Source organism: Balaenoptera physalus (genome assembly GCF_965194825.1).
Source record: "Balaenoptera physalus genome assembly, chromosome: 8".
NCBI lineage: Eukaryota > Metazoa > Chordata > Mammalia > Artiodactyla > Balaenopteridae > Balaenoptera > Balaenoptera physalus.
This window is the reverse complement of record NC_138887.1, coordinates 43370529-43395715: the sequence shown is the minus strand read 5'-3', so window position 1 is coordinate 43395715 and position 25187 is coordinate 43370529. Positions and strand designations below refer to the sequence as shown.

Here is a 25187-nt window from a genome sequence, read left to right as displayed (position 1 = left end):
TAGTATTTGGGAGGCTAACATTCCTTGACTATAACTTTTGGTTAAAAAGGATACATCCTGTGAGCATAAAAGTACTGGAACATGGCTTTGCATTGATCTGTTGAGTTAGTATGTTTAAATAGGTTTTAAATATGGCTAGATTCTATTAAGTAAATGTAAATTATTTTTATTTTAAATACTTTCTACCTAGATATCTTAATAGTTCATTACTTATAGTAGCAAGTATGGGGTTTTTTCCCCTTCCTCTTCATTTCCGTGTTGAAAATCTGTACCCATGTAAAGAAAGTAACAAAGACATTAAAAATTTTATGATTACTTATAGGATGCTGCAAAAATGGATTTTAGTTATATTTATACATTCATAATTTTGAAGATGTAAGAAAGTAATAGGTTTTAAATATTATTTTGAGTTGGGATAGTTTCCATTATTTTCACTTCTTTTTGTTTCATTCTTCTAGGAAACAAGAGTTGGATAGTAGTCAATCTCCAAAGCAACCAGGAAAACCGCCGGACCCTGGGCGTCCAGTTCAGCCTGGTCTCAGTAAAAGTAGAACTACGGACACTCTGAGGTCAGAGCAGAAATTGCCTGGAAGGAGTCCTTCCACTATTAGCTTGAAAGAATCGAAATCCAGAACTGATTTTAAGGAAGAGCACAAGTCTAGTATGATGCCTGGCTTCCTCTCAGAGGTTAATCCTTTAAGTGCTGTCTCCTCTGTTGTAAATAAATTCAATCCTTTTGATTTGATATCAGACCCTGATGCCTCCCAGGAAGAAGCCGCCAAGAAACAAAAAATATCTCAGAAGGAACAAGGAAAACCTGAAGGAACCACAAAGCCTCCATCACAACAACAGTCACCCAAGCCAGTTCCTAAGCAGCCAGGACCTGTGAGGGCCCTGCTTCAGCAGGACGGTTCTCCCAAATCAGTATCTCCTCAGCAGCCAGAAAAAATTAAATCACAACCTCCAGAAACAGGAAAGCCAACTCAGGGCCTCACCCAGGCTCCTCAGACAGACCAGGCAAAATTGCCACTTCAAAGAGATGCAGCCAGGCCTCAGACTAAACAGACAGATACAGTAAGGGGAGAGTCAGTTAAACCCTTACTGCAAAGCCCATCCAAGCCACCTGTTCACCAAGTAAGTCCTGGAAAGCCTCCAGCCCAGCAGCCTGGACCTGGAAAACCTTCCACACCACAGCCTGGGCCTGCAAAGCCCTCAGCTCAGCAACCAAGGCCAACGAAGGCCCTAGCTCAACAGCCAGGGACCCCAAAGCCCCCGGCCCAGCCACCAGGAACAACAAAGCCTGCATCTCAGCCTCCTGGGCCTGCAAAGACTCCAGCTCAGCCACCTGGGCCAGCAAAGCCCACGGCCCAACAGCTGGGGACAGCGAAATCCCCGGCTCACCAACCTGGGCCACAGTCTCCAGCTCAGCCACCTGGGCCTGCAAAGACTGCAGCTCAGCAGGTTGGGCCAGCGAAGCCTCAGGTCCAGCAGCCTGGGCCAGGCAAGACTCCAGCTCAACAGCCTGGCCCAGCGAAGCCCCCTCCTCAACAGCCTGGCCCAGCAAAGCCCCCTCCTCAACAGCCTGGCCCAGCAAAGCCCCCTCCTCAGCAGCCTGGCCCAGCAAAGCCCCCTCCTCAGCAGCCTGGCCCAGCAAAGCCCCCTCCTCAGCAGCCTGGCCCAGCAAAGCCCCCTCCTCAGCAGCCTGGCCCAGCAAAGCCCCCTACTCAACAATCTACAAAACCAGTAAGCCAAACAGGGAAACCACTGCAGCCACAAACTTTTCCATCTGCAGCACAGACTCCAGTACAAGGCCTCCCAAAAACCATCTGTCCTCTTTGCAATACCACTGAACTTCTGTTGCATGTTCCAGAAAAGGCCAATTTTAACACATGCACTGAGTGTCAAACCACTGTTTGTAGCCTCTGTGGTTTTAACCCCAATCCTCACTTAACCGAGGTAAGTGCATTTTTTCGTTACGTTCATGCTCTTAAACCGTATCATCATCTTCCACAAATGGTGCTTAGTTTATTGCTGTTAAGATAGGATAGCACTGTTTTTCTCTGGTTCTTTTCTTCTTTCCCTCCTTCCTTCCTACTTTCCTCTTTTTCTTCTCTGCCAAATGTAAATTAGAGTTTTTCAACATTTTCTCCAATAATATTTCTCCAAAATATTGCTACAATTTCTGATAAATTTGGCACATAAAGGAAGTATGAATTGATTGATAGATGCTGAGCTTTTACTCATTGCATTCTATGGGTAAAATCCACACTATTATTACATTATATTAATTTTTACATTAACTTTTAAATTCATATTCCTACCTACCATGATACTCTTGATATGGTATTCTTAAATGGGATCCTGTTTATGCTGTGAAAAAAAGTGGACAATGTTTTCAGATTCTAAATACAATTTCGATACGAAATTGAGTACATTCTTTCAAACTGCACATCCCCTTTTCCTGCCAGTGATTTTGCTATACACTGTGAGAGCATGCTTCCCTCATTAGTTGAGAGTCATTCATAACAGTGTAAGTCACTTCAAAAAATGAAGTCATTAGAACAGGTTCAACTTTATGGGTATCTTCTTAGAAGGATCACAGTTTATAACTCCAGGTCTTTGGGTAAGCCTTCCTGGCAGACTGAATCATGAAGAGGCCAGTTGTGACACAAATGAGTTCAAGGTTGTTTACTCTGACTCAGGATAGAAAAGTTATTCTCAACAGGTCAGTTAATGTCAACTCAGTGCTTAAAGGCCCTGAATAAAATAGCATTTTAATAGGTAGAGATTTGGGGACGTTCAGGGGGAAGGGACAGAAAACAAAACTGCAGAACTTAGAAATTCTCTGGAGTTAAGAAATAATACAGTGAAGATGGTATAATAATATAAAATAAGTGAGAATAAAAGGGCTTAGGGTTTGAAAGAATACATTTTTAAAAGAAATGCAGTAGCCCCTACCCGATGAGAAGGCACAGAGACCATTGAGTCCATCTAGAGAACAGCTGTCAGTGGGCTGTGTGTGCATTATGTGCACATAATGCACAAGAAGGAATGAAGGCAGCAGGCAATGAAGGATTATGTCATTTAAATATTCGTGAGAGAGGAGACTTGGGTACCCTTGTTATAAATGAAATCTATGGTCTGATAAAAACAACAGTGATAATTATTGGTAGCTGTTACGTTAGTTTGGATACTTACTGTGATGAAAGTTGAAAATGATGTCCATTTAAAATATGTCAACCTCTGTTTTTTTGCTAAAGTATCTTTTACTCTTTTCACCAAAAGTCATATTGAGTACTTTTAACTTTTTAGATAAGCCATACTTTAATGATAAAATTGCAATTAATAAGAACATTTAAGTTATGGAGGAAATCAGGTTATAAATAGTTGGTTTATGTATTTGTAGCTTTTTTTCATATCTTAAACTTTTTTTTCCACATCCTTATCTTTTAATTTTTTTATTGAAGTATAGTTGAGGTATAAAGTTATATAAGTTACAAGTGTACAATAGTGATTCACAATTTTTAAAGGTTATATTCCATTTATAGTTATTATAAAATATTTGCTATATTCCCCATGTTGTACAATATATCCTTGTGGCATATTTTATACATAATAGTTTTGTACCTCTTAATCCCTTACCCCCATGCTGCCCCTTTCCCCATTTTTCTCCCCAATGGTAACCACTAGTTTGTTCTCTACATCTGTGTGTCTGCTGCTTTTTTGTTATAACCCCTAGTTTCTTGTATTTTTTAGATTCCATGTATAAGTGATATCATACAGTATTTGCCTTTTTCTGTCTGACTTATTTCACTTAGCATAGTGCCCTCCAAGTCCATCCATGTTGTTGCAAATGGCAAAATTTCATTCTTTCTTACAGCTGAGTAATATTCCATATTGTTTGTATATATATATATATGTGTGTGTGTGTGTATATATGTGTATATAAATTCTGATAAAGATGTGTTTCTGCCCATAGTATACCATCTTGATAGGAATGTGTAGTAATAATGACTTCAAACAGTAGATGATCTTTTTGTAAAATGTTTGTCATGTTTTTGTGGCAATTTATAAGGCAGAAACCTGTAGTTGGACCTTCAAGCCATGTATATTATTTGAGTACCTACAATGTGGAAGACATTTTACTACATGTTTGGTAGGATATAAAGATAAGTAAAACATAATGCTGATCTTAACATGATCCAGATGTACTAGGTTAGATCATACACACACAAGGAAATATGTGGTCAAATGATAAAAGCTGTGAGAGACATGAGCAAACATTATGAACTTCCAAGTAGGAAGTGCCATTTCCAGTGGGTGAGATAAGGAAAGCTTCATGGAGAAAATGGCATTTGTGCTAGGTATATAATGATGGATATTATTTCAACAGATAAAGAACATGAAAGGGGGTAATGATTTAGCCTAAGACCTAGAGCCAGAATAATACAGGGTGTATTTAGGGAACCAGGCATAAATCTAGGTTGCCTGAAGTGGTGGGGAAGAAATGGGCAATGAGATTGGAGAGAAGTTGAAGTCAGATTTAGGTCTTCCACATTTAGTCGGTAGCAGTGAGCATTCTGCTTTATGAAACTTACCTTGTTTAATGTAGTCATACATTCAATCCTTCATTCATTTTACAAATGTGTATCAAATGCCAAGTTGCGAAGCACCATCAAGTACTTTGAAGAATCAAGTATGTGTTAGATATGGAGTCTTCCTTCCACCAGAAAACTGGGGAAATAAAAGTTGTAAATAAGAAAGGAAAAAATAGATATATATGAAAAGTAACTTTGTGTAGGTTTTTACAGTTCACATAGTTCCTTCTTATTTGTTTTATCAAAATTAAATTTCCAAATAATTCTATGGTCATGTATTCTGTTTTCTCTTATGGGAAAATATTGGTGTTCAAGTGGTTACTATGTTAGGATCATCCTGATAGTAAATAACCAGAACCCAAACTAAATCTTCTGATTCCAAATCCATTTACTCGTGGTAAGAGGAGAGAAAGTGCGATGAGGTCAAACGAAGTCATCACTGTCTTTGGGGGGTATCACAACTATCTTCATGGAAATAGAAGTATTTGAGCTAGGAATGTGAAGAATGATAAGAATTTGGACACACTTGACAGGAGTTGGGAATGTGGGGGCAGGTAGAGGGTCTCACTGGCTAAAAAAAAAAAAGCATCCCCATTATTAATGAGATGAGCTTGGGCAAGTCATTTGCACTTTCTGTAACAGTGATGCCATATAAACAATGGAAATAACATGTTCTCTGTTAAACACATTGGGTTTTTAGGAGGATTAGCTGAACATTTGTATGAGAAGGTATTTTTCAATATATGAAGTTCTTTTGAAGTTGTAGTATGTGTCATAGATAATCTTAATATTTTAAACAGAGTTGACTTTGACAGTTTACTCTCAAATTGTTTTCTGCATAGATACAATATCATAAGTTGTTGGGTTCTGAGATAGCAGTGAAGAGCCATTTGATCTACAGTACTAATTGTAACATTTCATTTTAATTCTCATTTTTTTCCCTATAAGGAAAAATGTAGTCTTATGGGTCAAATTGTCCAAAAATACTCAGATTGAGTAAACAGTTTTACCATGCAGGACAGCGTCAGAGACTAGACATTCTATACTACTTTAATTTACATGAATTTATTATTTTCAAGTTTGGGTTTATATGCATGTTATTCTCTATATTATTACTTTTACAGCCTATTGGGTAAAAATAAAATAAAAATAAAAATAAAATCCTGGTCTCTTGTATCACTCCTTGAAAAGACCAGGAGAATTTCTCTGATATATTTTTGTTACCAAAGCAGAATTATGACTATATTTGCTTTGAACATCCTGGCTCTTAAATGACTACTAGGTCTGAGGAGAAGGGCTGGAAAGGTATCAACACCCAGACACAAGCTTTAGGAAAGGGGAATTTTACTTCCTTAACTAAATTTGCCAGCTCTCTCCTACCTCTGCCCACCTGACACACATATACACACACGTACACATACATATACACGCAAACACACCCATACCTCAGATAACCCAAATATTTGTGTGAAGGGGATGATGTTTAAATTAACTGTCCTCTCTGGTAGTTGTCAGGATGTGTGCTGTTCAGATAAACCTTAAGAATCCACTGGCTCCAAGCCTAGCCTTTATAGCTGTATCTTGCCAAGAGGAGTTTATAGCTGTATCTCTTCTTGCTAGTCCATTAATGGAGTTAATCTCAGCAACACAGGTTCACTCTTTGGGTTTGCTTTCTGACCCAGAAACTGAACATTTGCTTTACAATTAGTAACTACAGTGTTTCTCGTTGTTGTTGATTTACTTTATCTCTTTTGATGTCTAGGCTGGGACCAGGTAGGTTTAAGGAGAGATTTAAAGACTTATTCCTAATGTGTGATAATTCTCCTGGTTCTTAGGAAATTTTGTAATATATGAAATGACTTGTCATTTTTTAGACTGTTAATAATGAACCAAATGTTAGTGATGAAAGTGGATTTAGGTGGGTGGTTTTTTCTTTTTTTTTGCTCATATTATTTCGATCATGATGACCCATATATTAATCTTGGCTAAAACTAGGTGTTTTATTTAACAAAAACATGGCCATCTCTCAGGAGCTAAAAAATAAAAATAAAAAACAAACACACTTAGACTTCCATATACACTCTCTCAACTTATTAAAGAACAAACAAAAAATGACTGAAATTTTTCAGGTTGGCAAAATGACTTAACTGGCCACCTCTTTTAGGTGGATCAGCCTGCCACTGAGGGGGAAAAATCTGTTAAGAAAAGAGTAGAGATATGCCAAATGTCAGGAGGCTGGAACCTGTGGAGAAAGAAAGCCAGTAAGACATTCCTGATGATGGAGTAGCAGAAAGAACTTTTAGAAAAAGGAATATTCTCTTTTTAGTTGCTTGCTGTTTTAGCACAAAGGTGATTTGTCACCCCAAATTCTAAGCAGAGACAACAACACAGTTCTTTTTAAAAGGGAGGACTGAGCACATATGCGTTCACTTCCTCTCTAGAGGTCCCAGTTTTAAAAGATTGAAAGTATAGTAGTTCTGTATACCTCAGTTAAAAAAATAAATGAATAAATAAAAACAATAATAAAAAGTACTCATGAAAAAGAAGTGTAGTAGTTCAAGAAAATGGGAAAGACCACCAATAACATAAATTGGCAGGTTGAAGAATTCCTAGAAGATAGAAAGTAAATGGAAAGGTGGTGACAGAAACAGAGCTAAAGAAACCACTGTCAGGTGGCTTCCTGATGGAGCCTCAGTGAAGCTCTGAGCTTAGCATCCACAAATACAGAAAGCAACAGTGGGTTGTAGGTAGTGATCAAGTAGTAAATTACAGAACTACAGGAGCAACAAACAGGACAAGTGGACTCTTTCCTAATCTCCAGTGGAAGACAGTGGGTAGGAAGAGGCTTTATTTTCTTCTGCTTAGGCTACAGCCAAAGAATTCTCCAAATGAAGGGATGAACTGCCTGAGGAAGGGCCCTCGTGAGGAAAGTAGGGCTTTCGAAAGAAGTAATGCTTCTCTCCCACGACGGAGTGATTTAAAGGAGGAAACAAACGAATAAAACACTAAAGGAGTCAAATTTACTAAATCTGTTACCCTCCTAGTAAAGCTGTCCTTACTTTGGACACTGACCCTCTGCCATCCTACTTCCTCTCATTCAAAGAAGAGGACTAATGGGGAAGCAGAACTGTCCAGAAATACAGAAAAACCTCTGTTGATTACCCATTCTAAATAATGGAGACATTCACTGTAAATGAATGGTTTGAAGAGACTCACTTGACATTTTAGCGATAACACCACATGAAGGACATAGATAAACTAGTGAAAGACAAAACAAAACACCTGACCTCACAGGAAAGAGTCCATTCAGGAAATATAAAGAACTTATAAAATTCTTATTATTCCTGAGAAATACTTAAGAGAGGGTATTTCATCAATAATTAGTACACTCAAATTTCAGTGGGCTGATTGAGGGTAAAAATGGGCCTGGTTGATGTTCTGGAAAAGAAAGACCCAGAATTTTCCCAGCTTGTAGAGCAAATTATTCAGCTATTTAACTGAGCACCTACTATGTTTCAGGCACTGTTCAGGACTGTCCTAGTTGTAAAAGTGAACAAAGTAGCCAAAAATTCTTCCCTCGTGCGACGTGTATTCTAGTAAGAGTGGCAAATAAATAAAACGTATAGTGTGACAGATAGTAATAAGTGTTATGGAGAAAAATGAAGTAGAAGGTTACAGCACAGACCAAGGGAGGGTTGGTGATGTGGTGGTAGGGTCCCCTCACTCCCTGTAATTGGGGGATTGGAGTCTGGGAGTTGAGGGATGACTCAGGAATCTGGAATTTTTTGTGGTGACTAAAGGTCTAATTTGTATAGTTCTGAGGCTTAGGGGCTCGAGGGGGGCTAAGAAAGGAAAGAGGGGAACGTACCCAGGAATGTGCACAATTCTGAGATGCCCCTATTTACTCCTTCCTGTGGTGATGTGGAGGCTGGGGAATGAGCATTTTACTCCAGTATAGGGAGATCTTTCTAAACTCTTGTCCATGGAGTTGTAGACATTTTGGGGGTGTGGTTATCTGGAGTTGTGGGGCTTTAAGAGAAATATTAAAAATCATGGAAATTATATCTAAGAGCTCTATTAGGAGTTCCAGAAAGAAATGAATCAAGGCTATGGAGTCAAGCTCTGGAAAAAAGAAAATGTAAGTCTTCAGATTTTGATCCACCAATGGATCAAGCAAGATGAGTAAAACGTCTGATAGATACATCCTGGTGAAATAATCTGATTTCCAAGGGTAAAGAGAAAACTTGGAAGACTTCCACAGAGAAAAAAATTAGCATCTACAAAAAGATGAGAAATCAGGCAGGTGTCAACACAGAAGACAGCAGAGGGACCAATTTCCTTACGTTTCTAGAGGCGGTGATTAGATGAATCCTCTATCCAGGCAAGAGATCAAGAGGGAGTGTGAGGGCAGCTTAAGAATTTTTTTTCACACTTAAGGGTCCATAAAAATCACTGGCACTCTGTAAGTGTATGTATACATGTATAAATGTGTAGGTAGGTATGTGTATGTATATATCACAATCACTGTAGGAGTTCCTCTATTAAAATGGAAAATGAAAAGAGTGGGATGGAGTCGCTGATTATGTCCGAGAAATGAAGAAAACTAAAAAGACATTAAGTCATTTTTTTCCAAAATGTGATTGCATAATAGTAGTGGAATGTGAGATGATACTAGATGGTACACAAATCAAACTGAGAAAGTTATACATCATTTAACTGTGTGTTAAAGTATTTAATTAATACATCAAATATAATTTCTTGGATATTGCTTAGGACAATCCTAAAACAGATGATAATATAAGGTTGTTTTTTGAAAAAATATTGCTTTTATAGAAGGAGAAAATACATAATATCTTAAATTTATAAATCAAAACTTATTATTTGATGTTATAATGGCAGCCACTAGAAAAAGTCACAGCAAAAGTTAACACTGATTGATTCTGAAGATGCAAGCGTGGTGCCTGAGAGAGAGGCTTTTACTTTTAATGTCAAACTTTTTTGTGCTATTTTTTTAACCTTGGAAATTCATCTTTTTTTTTTGAGCTTGTTCGTTTTTGTTTTTTTTAAATTTCCTTTGCTTTATTATTATTATTATTATTATTAAAACATCTTTATTGGAGTATAATTGCTTTACAATGGAGTGTTAGTTTCTGCTGTATAACAAAGTGAATCAGGCATACATATACATATATCCCCATATCTCCTCCCTCTTGCATCTCCCTCCCTCCCACCCTCCCTATCCCACCCCTCTAGGCAGTCACAAAGCACCGAGCTGATCTCCCTGTGCTATGCAGCTGTTCCCACTAGCTATCTATTTTACATTTGGTAGTGTATATGTGTCCATGCCACTCTCTCACTTCGTCCCAGCTTACCCTTCCCCCTCCCCGTGTCCTCAAGTCCGTTCTCTACATCTGTGTCATTATTCCTGTTCTGCCCCTAGGTTCATCAGAACCATTTTTTTTTTTTTTTTTAGATTCCATATATATGTGTTAGCATACGGTATTTGGAAATTCATCTTATAATTAACACTTGAGTAATTTAAAAATTTCTCATTCATCACATGATTGATTAAACAATTTATATGATAGGAAGGAATGGGTAGAGTCTTGATTTTCACATCTTTAGCTTTGGCATTCTACTTGGTGAAATGCCAAGAATTTTTGCTTCTAGATAACAGTAATGATTTGAAATGCCTTATGCCTGTAATGCCAGATTTGGTCAGTTTTTTCATTTGTTCTTTGTTTGTCACAGGCATGTATACTTTAACTGGCACCATTTTTATATGAACCCAGTAAAGAGAAATAAAGTCCCTTGATTCTAAACATAAAGTTTTTAGAAGACAAAGAATATTCTGGGTTTGTTTTGTTTTTGTTTGTTTGTTTGTTTTGTTATTCTCTAATAATCCTTAGGTATCCTTCATAGTATTTAAAACAAAAATACCCTGAGTATAACAAAATGTATTTATTTATTTAAAATAATTTTCTCATGAATTTAGAGGACTAGAAATAATCATTTAAAAATCCTTATTACTTAAATGTGTTCACGAACGCCATGTTTGTTTAGCTCTCATTTTCCATGAGGTCTAGTTTGCAGCATTTTCCTGTTTACTTGGATGTTGCACATATAAAATAAATATATATTCCTCATGCTCTACCCATAAGTTTAATCATTAGAACCAAAGCTTTTTTCCACTTTCAGCTTTTAAATAACTAGATGTTTCAGGTGTCTTTCTGCATATCCAGCTTTTTATAATGTCTACTAAGTGTTGCTACATATTATTGCAGCTAGTATGATGATCTGTATAGCTTAATAAGAACAGATGTTCTGCTGTGAAAGCAGATACCCACAACTAACAGAATCATTTATTGGATCAGTAAACTTAATACAGTGATGGGTTAACTTGCTCATTGTTCACATCCCTTGAGAAATCACGCATACCTAACACTCTCCCCTGTTCCATATCTTAATTAGCTTAGATAAAACTGGGCTCTTACTTACAAACATTTCAAAAGTACTACATTGAAGACAAAGATGTAAATAATCTATTAGAAGTTTATATATCTTCCTTAAAGTAATGCTGATATCAAAAGCATCAGTAAGGCATCTAAAGATCTGGGTTGTAGTCCTACCTCTGCCCTTTACACATAAATACTCTTGCTGATATTCCTCTGAATTCAATTAACAGTAGTTCTAGTTACCTTTGATAAAGAAGCAATAACTTCACTATAAACAATGTTTCTTGCCTGGCTTCTTACTTTACTCTTACTGTAATTCGGTCAGGTCATTTTAATTTTTCTGAGTATTTATTTTCCTTATTTGTGAGACTTGTCATATACTAAAAATTACATTTGGCAGTATAAGTGGAAGTGCTTTGAAACTGACATGAATAAATATTTGTATTTATTATTAATCTGTATAAAAATTCTAATAAGTAGGGATGGTGCCATCATTGTTAACTCCGTTTGTCACTGAGAAACCAAGGGTAAGAATTTGCAGGGTCACAGAATTACTTAGCAATGAATCCCATACAAGAAGCTAGATCTAAATTTAGCAACTTTTCTAAATAGGAGAGCACATTGTTTTTAAATCACTTCTAGGTTACAGAAAGAGTGTGTGTGTGTGTGTGTGTGTGTGTGTGTGTGTGTGTGTGAGAGAGAGAGAGAGAGAGAGAGAGAAAGAAGAGAGAGAGAATTTTACATATTTTTAAAGATATAAGAAATCAACCTTCTTGAGACTCACAGACATAGAGAACATACTTATGATTACCGAAAGGGAAAGGTGGGGAGAGGGATAAATTGAGAATTTGGGGTTAACAGGTGCATACTACTATATATAAAATAGATAAACAACAAGGACCTACTGTATAGCGCAGGGAACTATATTTAATATCTTGTAATAACCTATAATGGAAAAGAATCTGAAAAAGAATATATATATGTGTGTGTATGTATATATATCTAATATGTATCTATATCAGTATATCTCAGTTTGCTGTACACCTGAAACTAACACAACATTGTAAATCAACTATACTTCAATAAAAAAAAAGAAGTTAACCTTCTTGGCAGGAGTTTATTTTTGAAATTTAGTGTAAGAAATTGAGGTCTAAGAGCACTGACTTTATACCTTTCTACTCACTCTTGCTCAAACCAAAGCCTTATTTATATTGCTGAGCTCTTTTTTGTTCTTTAGAAAGCCATGAGCTCCTACTATGAGCCAGCCACTCTGTTAGATTTTGAAAATAGAGATAATGAAGTTGATAACTTTGCTCAATGTTAAGAATAGAACTCAGAGTTTAGAGGGAGAGTCAATAATTTAGCAAATGCAGATGGAATCTTGTTTGTAAAATAGAAAGTAATAAACACCATATAGATGAGGTACATTCTTACCTGAATGTAAAATAAACTACCTTTCTATTATTTTCTTCTGTCTAATCAGAAATAAAGATTTTTAAATCAGTTGGCAAAACAAATACGACATTTCTAACATTTATTCAGGAAAATCAAACTTCAGTAGAATTCATCAGACATATCTTCGGATCAGATTTCTACTTAGGTAAAAGAATTCAAAGAAGTCGGTGGCAGGCTTCATCATGTGAACATGTAACTATAATTGTATTTGTTGGGAAAAATTTTAATATGTAGATCTGTGTGTTTTTTAACTTGAAAGAGGAAGGATTTTAAAAAATGGTCAGAAGGAAATCAATGGTAATGAAAAATGTGGCTAGGATTTGTGAAAAAGTGAAAATAATGTAAAGCTGATTAAGTGTAATTTTAAAGTCAGATTTTCCTTAAATACATTCTTGAAAATGCACATACATAAAACTATTTAAGATTTGAATAAATTATAGGGGGCTCCCATTCACAGAAAGCTGAAAGAGGCTAAAATCCCTTATGAAACTGTATTTTTACACAAGCTCCGTGCAGTGGGAGCACACAGTCTTAACCAATGGACCACCAGGGAAGTCCCTCATATATGTATTTTTAAAAGCATTTCTTTCCTTTCCAAGTTAACATACAAGTGATTGTCTTAGTTCCAATTACTATCTGATCAAATTAAAGATATTTAAATTTCAGCATATGTAATGAGTTCACAAAGTTTATGAGCCCTTTGAGTCTTTTCACTAATGTAATTTTTTTCACTTTTAAGTGAAATAATAGGACAATCAATAAGTTGTTTAAATAATTGCACAAACATTGCCTAATTGAAACTATTGGATCGCAGGCTATAAAACTGTGTGATAGCTCAAGGCGTGTTAATCATTTGAGATATAAAAGTTTGAATGCACCATGTGAGAGGCAGTCAGATGTGTTAATATATATGTAAGTTCAGTTTACTGATTTGGGATCTTCTGTTGCTGTAGTAAAATACAAATATATTTTCATGTCTTTGTACTGTAATTATTTTGTAAATTGATTAAAGTGGCAATTTTTTTGTTTTGGACTGCACTGATGCATATTCAGATGTGCTTTAATCATTTGACCCTATTTTGTGAAGATTTACAAATGTTATTTCTAGCCTTTGGTGAACATTACTATACTTTATGAAGAAAAAAGTGCAGATTTAGGTTACATTTCACAAGGTTTGTTAATGGTTTCTGAATTATGCCGCAGAAATTGTAATCCACACGGTTTCAGAAGGTATCCATTCAAATTCTGGATGGATTGTCTTAAATAAAACTGTTTCATCAAGTCACTGAGCATGTCATCACAGTTCTGAGGAATGCTAGTGTCTAGTTTTTATCCAAAATAAATTGTGCATTAATATGCATAAAGATGTCAACTGCAGTGAGCCATCTGCAGCCAAACTGCTGTCAGCTAGTAGCTGCCTTTGTGGAGGAGGTCATGTGGGTTGGGCATTCCTTGAATAGCAGAAAGCATAATCTGTTATCAAACTTTAGCCTGGGTTTCTCTTTATAATATTATATGTTATTATCTGATATATATTAATTATATTCTCTATGGCATTCAAAATAATATGAATAAGAATAATACATAGATAACTTAGAGATAATTTGATGAGAAGTAGGAAACAAGTTTAGAATAATTCATCATTAAATAATATCTAAAATTTACTTGGTATCTAATACAGAGGTAAGAGTAATCATAAGAAGTGGTTGCTCTTTTTAAGAGTCCATGTGAGGATAGGAAAAGAGAGGAAATAATTGGAAAAAAAATATAAAGCAATATCTATTTGAGTCTAAATGCTGTGGTTCAAACGATAGTAGGAATAGTTGAGAAGGGGCAGACCTTAATGGAGAATGGAATAAATAGTAGGTGGTAAAGGAGAGGGGTCATCGTGTAAAGCATAGGAAGCATTTAGGTAAATGGAAGAGGAGTACAAATTGGATTTCGAATCGTGACTCAGGTAAGAGAGAATGAGAACACTGCCTTGATGGAGTAAATGGTACATTTAGATATCGTGGTTTGCAGAAAAGTTTAGTTGTGATGCATCAAGAAGTAAGAACCCAACAGATTTTAGTACAAGGGCAGGGTGAATGTATGATTGAAGAAAATGTATTCAGTAGCTAATGTGAATGGTATGAACACCAGCAAATATAAATTCCTAGTATTGTGTTCTTTAGATGTTCCATTATTCCTCCTACTATGCTATGTTGTTGAGCAGAGATTCCATTATAAATCTTATGTAGATTTTGCATTTAAAATGTCCAGTTTGCAGCACATTGAAGGGTGGATGTTAGTCATTATGCCTTCCGGACACTTTTGTTTTGAGAAGCTTCCATTATCTTTTGAAGCGAATAGATTAAGAATAGTTCCAAGCAGGAATATACTTTAATTCTGGAACCCCAACGTTTGCCAACTCATCTTATTTGTTAGATGTATTGAGTTAATTATCTTGAATTATTATTAAAGACATACTCTTAAAAATCAGAATCTAGTTTTCAGTACTTTTTTGAGAGTGGCACCAATAATTGAAACTCTGTGTGGAATTCACAATTAAACTTTCAAGTGGTACCCCTTGAAACATTTAGTAAGACATTTATAATTATCCAGCAAAAGCCTTAGCCAGTGAAGTTGTATTACTATATTTCACATGACTCGGCTCTGATACACAACATAAAAGGGAGCCGGGGGAGTTGGATTAAACAGGGAGCTATGTTAGTAATTATAAGCAGGTCCACATTAGAATACACAGTGACCTCAGAATGAGCAGAAATCCTGGCTGACTACTCTCTTACCCCCATTTATGTAGCATATTGTCAGGAGACTGAATGAACAATTTTATGCCTTTTTTTTTTTGCTTCTTTCTATGGAGCTAATTGGATTAGAGTAGCTCATTAAACAGTTGTGTCTCTAGATCTTGAATTCCATTTATTCATTTGCTGTAAGTAAGGCTATAGGTGGGGAAGGAAAAGATGACTATTTTTCCTTATTTGTTATATAAAATCTAGAATTTATGAATAGTTAAGGCATGACATACTTATCTAACACAGATTCTTTCATTTTACTGCTTGTATATTGAAGATAAGCTCCAGTGTTAACACTGCAAAGAGACTTAAAATTTTACTGATAAAACCAAAAGCATCCGAAGAAGTTGGGAGTGGGGGAGTTGAGGGGGAACTTGCGGGAAGAAAGGAAAAAAGCACTCATCGAGGGCCAGATCAGGAACCGTGGCTTTGGAAATACTGATACAGTTGTAGGCTCCCCTGGTATTGTTTCTTGAATTTCTCCCATTGTTTATCAAATGGATGTGGATGATTAGAGGAACGAGTGCTGCTTGTGTCAGGGGACCTGGGAAGTTGTTTATGAAATATTGGTGAAAGGCTTCTTCTGAATTAGGCTTGGCCTTGGCTATTGTCTGACTTCTTTGGCATAGGGAAGAAGGGATAAGGACTAAAGTCTTCTAAGATCCACATTCATAGCTGTAGTGAAATGAAGACCCAATCATGCAGAACTAGGAGAACCAGCTGTCTTATAGATATGGATACCAAATGGAACGGGCAGCAGGTGTCTGAGGCAATGATGGTAGTAAATTCAGGTTCATCTCTGCTCATAGTTAGAGATAAACATTTAATTTTAGAAGTTAAACAAGACAGTGATTGTCTCAGTAATATAAGCAGTGAAAATATGTATGGTTAGCAGGTGGGGTAAGTATGGGGTGTTCCTTCAGTTCGAATCAAAATGAGGATATATGATCCATGGGCAAAAGTGTAGTATAGGGAGAATGGCATGCAACCAGAAAATGAAGGTAGAAGCCTGTCATTTAGGCTAGGTAAACAGTGGGGATTAACAGAGTACACACACAAATGTTGTAGCTTGAAGAGCATAAACATTTTAAATTAGTTTATTTAATTCAAACCAGCTCAAAAAATATTCGTGAACATCTATAATGATTAAAGGGTCAGACTATACCAGGAAGTCTTTATTGTTTGTTGCTTACAGTCTTTTGGGAAATACAGCCCTGGAGGTAGCAGAATTATGTCAGACTATACCAGGAAGTCTTTATCATTTGTTGCTTACGGTCTTTTGGGAAATACAGCCCTGGAGGTAGCAGAATTATGTAAGTGCTAACATGAGAACAGTAACAAAATTATATATTTTGAATTTCTTGCAAAAATTAACTTTATTTCACAGTTATTGGAGAGGCATTGAGGTTGGAAGAGAAGTAGAGTCAACCCCTTCTGTGGTGGTTTGTTTTAAACAGGTTATATTTGGTGGAGGTATGAAGTATTTGAGAAATGACAAGGGCCAAATGAGGGACAGTGGCTTTGGAAATGTGAACGAATGAATGGGGAATTACCTTTCACAAGCAATGCAGACACACTTGAGAAATAACTGAAAATGCAGTAAAGATATAATGGGATTTTTAACTCGGATGAGTGAGAGGGCAAAGGTGCTATTACTACTCCTTAACTCTCCCTCAGTGCATTGTGAAAAAGTAGATGGTGGTTCATGATATTAATGTCAGGGCGGGCTATGGGCTTTTTCATTTTCTTAATGTATAGGAAAGATTTTTTGTTTTTGTTCTCAGCTCAATCAGGGATTTGGAAACGCTGCTGTGTTCAGTAGTAGATTAAGTTATGAGATAAAACTCATTTCTGTTTTCAACAGATTTGGCCAGAATTAAATAAAAAAGAGGCTCTTTCTGAAAAATCCTAAGAGGATAAAAAGCTTTTCATATTGTGAAGGCTATAGACAATGATTTTAACCTGTATTCTCACAGTGAGGAGGAACATTGAGGGATCAGATGTCTTTTATGTGTTGCTTATCAAAGTGAAGAAAATGGGGTCATGAGAAGGACAAAAGATGGGTCAGTGGAGTCTGTTTGAAAAAAGGGTGTATTAAGAGAAAAGTAGAATTGTATCCCTATGAAGAAGCAGTGACCTGTGTTTTCCACCCCTCTTTTCCTAACTCTCCCTTGTCTGCTTATTGGGAGACATAGTCACATACATTTATAAACTACAAGGAAACATTTGACTTTTGGATTGAGGACAGTATAGTATGTGTGACCCACTATTGAAGTAAATCATACATTAGATATGCCGTGGTAGTGTTCTAATTTTGCAGTGGTCCAAAGATGGAGTAAAAGCCTACTGGCCAGCTATGCATGAAGCTCCAATGTTCACATGGCAAAGAGATTTAAAATTTTGCTGATAAGACCAAATGCATCCAAAGAAATTGGGGGGGGGGCAGGTTTGAGGGAGAACTTGCAGGAAGAAAGGATAAAGGGACTCATCACAGTATCACCATCAGATACTTATATCTGTGATTATCTTGAAATTACATTATGCTTTAACCTGTTTCTTATCTGATTCTTCTATAATATAGTCTCCATGAGGACAGAGATTTTTGTCTCTTTTGTTCAGTGGTATGTGCTAAGTAGAAGTTGCTCAATAAATATTTGAATAAAGAAAGAATCAGCTGAATACATTTTGCGTCTTCTTTGGCTCTGCCACTTGTTAGAATAAGAGCAATTAATACAATGACAGACACTAGCCCTAGAGGTTTGTAGTTTAAAGTGGTTAATGTGGATATAGCTCTCATATAATAATTTATAGAAAAAAATCATTGATAAAATATAAGTAAAGAATTATGCCTTTAATTATATTTTCTTTCATCTTGTCTGGCTTTCATCTTTGGCATAGGGAAGAAGGGATAAGGACTAAAGTCTTCTAAGATCCACATTCATAGCTATAGTGAAATGAAGACCCAATCATACAGAACTAGGAGAACCAGCTGTGTTATAGATATGGATACCAAATGGAACAGGCAACAAGTGTCTGAGGCACCTGTGATTATGAGGTCACATGGCATCATGTGACTGCGTGATTATGAGGTCACATGGTATCATTTAAGACTGTGGAAGAAAACAAATGAGAAAAAAATAAATAGTAGAATAGCAGAATTGACATTGGCAGTAGGGGAGATGGTTGAATGCGTAAGGGCACGTGGATGGAGAAATTTCCTTCCATCAGGAAGGGGACAAAATGGAGTGAATTTCCTTACATTCAAGCTCACCTTTAGTCGTGTTACTTAACATAGGTAACAGTTGCTTGATTATGTTTTGGGATTCAAATATCTTTATGTTTAAAAAGTTACTTATTTGTGAAATGCCTCAAACATAGAGAAAGGTAAAGACAATATGGCAAATACATAAGTACTCAGTACTCATGTTGAAAACAAATGTAATGAACACCCAAGTACCTCCCACCCATATGTAACAAATGTTTTCATTTTGCTTTTTGATTCAGATTTTTAAACAGAAATATAACTTGTCAGTTAGAGTTTAAAATCTTCCTTCAACCTTCTAAAAACAAAAGTTTGCTTTCCATGAGATTGCAAAATAAGCCCTGTTATACTGGTACCTGAGTTTAAATAATTTCAGTGTCTTTTTTTTTTAAGCCATTTTAATGATTAAGAAAAAGATACAGTAGAGTTTTTTTTTCATTAAAGTTTAACAGCATAAAATGTCAAGTGAAAAAAGAAGTTTTTAAAAGTTTAGAAATGACTAGTTTGGTTTCTTTTCAAAAGGGAATTGTTTCAAGTAGAGAGTATGTTGTTTGCCAGCCTAATACTTTACAATTTTGTACTGTAGAAAACTTTTCTCGTACTTATACTCCATATATTTAGTTTTTCACTGTGTAGATCTCTGAACAAAGAACTTCAGTGCTAAACTGGTAACATTGGTTACTTTGGGAGTTAAAGATTAGATCATGAATTTGACCTTCAAAATTACTTTCATAATATTTAAAGTTTCGTATAATGAACATACATTATTTTGGAATAAAAAAAGGTAAGTTTTAAATATAGGTACTTTTAAATTATCTTCTAAAATATGGCAGTACCAAATTTAACATCTCCTTTTAGCAATGAAGGTGATATGAAAAGAACAGATGCATTTACGCCTGTACATGATACATATACGATGTGTATCTCACATATATACATATCTCACCAGTCATATAAATATATTGCTTACTTATATTGCTCTTTCCAGTAATGAAAAGGAAATGGAAGCAATGTTTTCTCTGTTACATCATGCTATCTATGATAATTTGAGGGTGTACCATTATTTTTCATTTATTTTCTTAACAGAGAATGTTCTCTTTCTAATCCACAGTGGCTAATATAAGTTTTTTGTTTTCTCACATTTGATTATGTCACCTTGGAGGGGGAAGTGATGCACTTGCTAATTTAAGAAATTAACAATGTGTTAATAATTTGACAAGCATACTCTGGGTTATATAACTAAAAATCGTTTATGAGCCATCAATAGAGAAAATATCTAACATAACTGATTCTGGAATCTAATATGTTATAATTCATTTTCTTTTATCATACATGGTTTTCTATTTCTAGGAGTAATCAAACTGAGTATTTTGTTTTACAAAGGCAAAGAATAACAAAACTAACATTAGAAGAAAAATACAATTCTGTGCTGATTTTTATTTTATTTTTAGCGCTTAAGGCTCTGAGGTTCATTAGTTATATTTTAATGTACCTAACATTTTAATATTTTAATATAAATTAAGTAAACTTATTTGATGTATATTTTATGTTTTGCATAATAAGAGATATAATTTCAAAAGGTACCATGCAGTTTTAAAAATGTTTTTGTTTCTACATTGTTATTATCTCACTGACTGTTGTTTTATATTATTTATATTATTTCTAGATAAAAGAGTGGCTCTGTTTAAACTGTCAGATGCAGAGAGCTCTAGGAGGTGACCTGGCTCCAGTTCCATCATCACCCCAGCCCAAAGCGAAGACCGCCCCTGTTCCTACATCAGCAGTGAGCAAGCCAACCCCACAGTCACAGCAGATTTCTCCAAAGAAAGATACTACGCCCAAACAGGAGGTCTCAAAGGCACCTGAGTCTAAAAAGCCACCACCACTAGTGAAACAGCCAACCCTTCACGGCTCCCTCCCAGTCACAGCAGCCCAGCAGCCTCCCGTGGCAGAGTCCTCCTCCAAGCCAGCCCCTCCCAAAGAGCCTTCTGTCCCATCCGAACAGGCCAAGGTCTCCGTGGCTGATGATAAACCAAAGCAGCCCAAGACAGGAAAGCCAGCCACAGACATTGTGTCTTCATCGTCAACAGCAGCAAAACCGGATGTTCCAAGTTCCAAAGTACCATCACAGGATCAAGAGAAAACAATTCCTTCTGTAAAACCAGACTCTGCCAAACCCTCACAGAGTTTTCCACCAACAGGAGAAAAAGTCACCCCATTCGATTCTAAAGTCATACCTCGACCTGCATCAGATTCAAAACTTATTTCACATCCTGGGCCTAGTTCAGAGAGCAAAGGTCAAAAACAAGTTGATTCAACTCAGAAGAGGGACGAACCCAAGAAAGCACAAACCAGAATGAGTCCTAAGCCAGATGCCAAGCCTGTGCCAAAAGGGGGAGCAACACCCCAAGGTCCACGACCTTCCACTGGCCAAACTGCCCCCCCATCTCCACAGCCCTCGAGACCTCAGGAGCAGTCGAGGCGTTTTAGTCTGAATCTGGGAAGTATTTCTGATGTCCCTAAATCACAGCCCACAACTCCTCAAGAAACAGTGACTGGGAAACTCTTTGGGTTTGGAGCATCCATTTTCAGCCAGGCATCAAATCTAATCTCCACAGCAGGCCAGCCTGGGTCTCATTCACAGGGTGGGCCAGTGGCCCCGACAAAACAAGTCCCTCCTTCGCAGCCACCTACGTCTCAGGGGCCACCCAAACCCACAGCACCACCTGCACCTGCAAAGGTTATACCTGTGAAAAAGGAAACCAGAGCTCTAGTAGCTGAAAAATTAGAGCCCAAAGCTGGACAAGTTTCAACAGTAAAAAGAACAGAAACAGAAAAGAAGCCTCTGCCTACTAAGGACAGCAAACCTTCAACAGCCGAGCCTCAAAAGGCTGTTCTTCCCCCCAAACTGGAGGAAACCCCCAAACCAGAATCAGCCTGTCCTCTCTGCAAAACTAAACTCAACATAGGTTCTAAGGATCCTCCTAACTTCAATACTTGCACTGAATGCAAGAAACAAGTGTGTAATCTCTGTGGATTTAACCCTACACCACACTTGACTGAGGTAAGCAGTATTTGTATCACATATGAATGTGAGTATATCGTATTCTGAAATATTTTGGTGGCCGAGTTTCTGAGCAAAAAATACATGTTTAATGAAGAAAAAATTGATACTGGTATCTTTGAAGAAGTTTCAATTACTTATTACAGGCTTACTTTTTTATTAAAAGTTAACATAATTTAGACTTTTCTGGCTTAAAGTACCAGAAGTAAGATGATGAAATAAGCTGACAACTTAAAATAACAATTATCCCATCCTTTATATGAATTAACAACCTATAGCTTTGGAGCACTATTTGATTTTCACCTAAAAACACCAAATAAGAGTTGTAATTTACTATTCCCAGTATCTCTTATCCTTCCAGTCTCTTTCATACCTTAAAAAAAGAAGCTTGATTGATTGCTAATCTATAAACAACATGAGATCTGTTATCTTACAAAAGTTAAGAGCTTTGAGTAAGTTAATAATACTGTCTGCTAGAATATATTGGTTCAAATATATAATGTCTAGACTTTTTATAATTCTGTTTGAACTGTTATCTGGCATAAATATAATAGAGCACTTTATTAGGAACTGTGGAAAGAAAAAGAAGTTATATGGATTTCAGTGACTAATGTGAAGGATTTTTTTTTAATGGGGTGACCAAAACACTTTTTATACAGTGTAAATGACTGAAAAGCAGATGGCAATTTTCTACCTAATACAGTTATAGAAGAATGAATCTATAAGCATTAGTCCTATGTTAGGGCTATTAGAATATTTGGATATTGAGAGACTGAGATGTTGAATGATGCTGCTGTCTTAGGTAAGTAACAGTGATGTTTTAGTAAACATTTTGGGATTGAATTTAGATCATTGTTCATTGTTTTTATCCAAATCAAAAATACTTAAGGATTATTTTATTCTCCTCTCCTTGATTTTGTAATTCATTGGGATGGGAAAAAAATGGAACAGATTTTTAGCAATTATACAAAAGAAGCTTTGAGATTCTTGGTGGTGTTTTTGAGTTAATTTTTTTAAAAATAATAAGTTATAAAATATTTTTATTTTTTACTTTTGAAAGATATTCGGTTGCTTTGACGCGTTTAACACCATATGAAAGTGTTGTCCCTATAGAGTTAAGCTGATTCTTATCCTCTCTAACTGTGATGAATAATGTTAACCACAACCCGTCTGAAAAGTAGATAAAATTTGGTTCCTCTCAGCACTTCATGAGTGGTAACAACTGTGATCATTACTTACAGTACTCAGGATTCATTGTAAAAGCAAAACAACCTTAAGTGTCTTCCATATATTTAGAAGAGTTGTTTTCTGTTGTGTAATTATGAAGAGGGAAATTTCGGTTTTCCTAGGACAGTTGTATTAATTTCATAGATTTTAAAAATTGTACCCTTTAATGAGGAGCCCATGGTATCAACACCATGCAGTTAGTTTAAATAGTTAGAAAACAAACTGCACCGCTAAAAACAAAACCGTAATGTCTGCATTTAAAGTGCATTTTGTGCACACTGAAAAAAGGGCTATAACTTGTGTGTGTGTGTGTGTGTGTACATATGTATATGTACACATTTGGGCCATAACGATTATTAGAATTCTGTCAGTGTTTCAAGGTGTGAAATGAGAGTCCTTGGGCAGAGGAACAGTAAACCTTCAAGAAAATCTTTGATTTTCTGTGTGATGGTAAATTATATTTCAGAAGTGGTAATTTGGAAAGGAGATTTCTTGACTCAAGTAGAGAATTATCTAGGATGTGTGTGGAATTTAAATAGTTTGAAAATATAAGTGGTTTTAAGTTTTCAAATGGTTTAGGGGAAGTCTTATTTTAAGTATGATCAGTGGGATTTAGATGATCTGTCATTGTTCAGATTGTTTTTTTCTGTGGTCATTTCTTTGAATCTGGAAGATCGTGTTTCAGAGGAGAAAAAAATTTGATGTGACAAAAGCAGTCGACTCATGTTCTTAGCTCCACTTGACTATGTTAATCACAGTGAAGTTTTTAGCTGGTCTAAGGCCTTAATGCCCTCTGGTCTCTAGGTAAATAAAGTCCATTAGCTGACCTGGCATCAAGGGAGTGAATGAAGGTCAGTGGAGTTAATCCCTGTCGCCGTAGTTCCTACTATTTTACCTAGAAGACTTTAGAGGACTGGCGGAAGGGATTCGTTGAAGCAAAAGCCACCCTGTGTTTGCGTATGTGTGTGCGCACGTACATGTCCATGTATATCCAGGAAATTGTGAATTCGGTGTATATGCTTAACTTGTGGTGCTGTCCCAGTGTTTATACTACTTACTGATCTCTCCTCATTTTGAGTGGTGAGAAAGTATTGCCTCCTTGATTCTTGTTTTATTTCTATGATTTCTTTGTTCTGCTTATGGTATTTTTCTTGTGATCCAAGATTTTCTGCTGGGCTGGCACTGTACTTCCATTCCAGTTTGAGAGAGCACATTCTGAAAATACTCAGACTTTTGCCTATAATGCAGAGGAATGGTGTTCCTCAAGAAAGGATTCAACTATGTATTTCCATTTATTTTTCTAATAAAGCACATGTAACTCTATTATAAGCCTCTGCTTCTACTACTCTCATCCCTGTGAGGCAGGACGTCTTTTCCTGCTGGTGTCTCTCTTCCCTCGCCTTTTTCTGTCCTGTTCTGGTGGTGAGAAGAGCTGGTCCTAGTTTGTCATGGGTTGGGAGCTATAGACACTATCCTCTTACCCCCGCCCATTCATTAAACACACCTGTCTCTAAGGTTGTTTCCTGTATCTCCTACTCAGCATCTCCCACAGTACCTGAAGAGTGCCAAGACGGCCTGCAGGGCCCTGGGGTATCGCCAGGCTTCAGCCTAAGCCTTATGGTTTAACTGTTTTATGCCCAGTTTGTATAAATGGTACTATAATCCATTAACCTCTGATAGCAAGGAACATTTTTTTTTTTAGGCTTTAATTTCTGCCAAATCAGGAAATACTTTGTCTTTGAAGGAGTTTTAAAAGTGATTGCAAGACTTTCTAGTCTTAAGAATTTGGAGGCGTGCTGAGAAAAACAGACTAAATTGGCAATCAATTTACCTAGTGAATTTTAATCATTCTGACTCAATTCAAGTACAAAAAGGAGTCAAAATTACTCATCGTGGGTATTTGTTTTATTGTTTGTACTACCCTTTCGGAAAGTAAATTTTTGCTATGAAAGTACGACTTAAAATTATGTTTCCTCGTGCTTCAAGAAGTCCTAGAGTCATAGTTCTGCTTTCTTAGTAAGATGATTACGCATGGCCTAAATGATGTTGGAATAGCTAGCATATATTTGTCACCAGGAAACAAATGGGCCTTTTGAGCCAATTAAGACCCAGTGCTGTAACTGAGTTCCCTTCAGATCTTACTCTCTAGTCAAGGTGGCTTCTGCATTTTCTCTCAGACCCTTAAGGAAGGCCGGGTGGGGATGTGCTGCATTTCTTACTTCAGTAAACACATAATATCTTGCTTTAACTTTAAAAACCATGACTTAATACTTTAAGAAATATATCTGTTACTAAAAAGCATTTAAGTGTATGCATACACACATATAT

At 36.4% G+C, this 25187-nt stretch overlaps 1 protein-coding gene across 1 annotated transcript in view; it reads left to right on the top strand.

Annotated features, from left to right (window-relative positions):
• Positions 1-25187, top strand: part of PCLO (piccolo presynaptic cytomatrix protein) — a 369605-nt gene that overhangs the window by 12645 nt on the left and 331773 nt on the right. Inside the window, exons 2-3 of the mRNA XM_082472536.1 lie at positions 459-1956; positions 20235-21632. Coding sequence (XP_082328662.1) covers positions 459-1956; positions 20235-21632 — 2896 coding nt within the window. The remainder of the gene's footprint in view (positions 1-458; positions 1957-20234; positions 21633-25187) is intronic.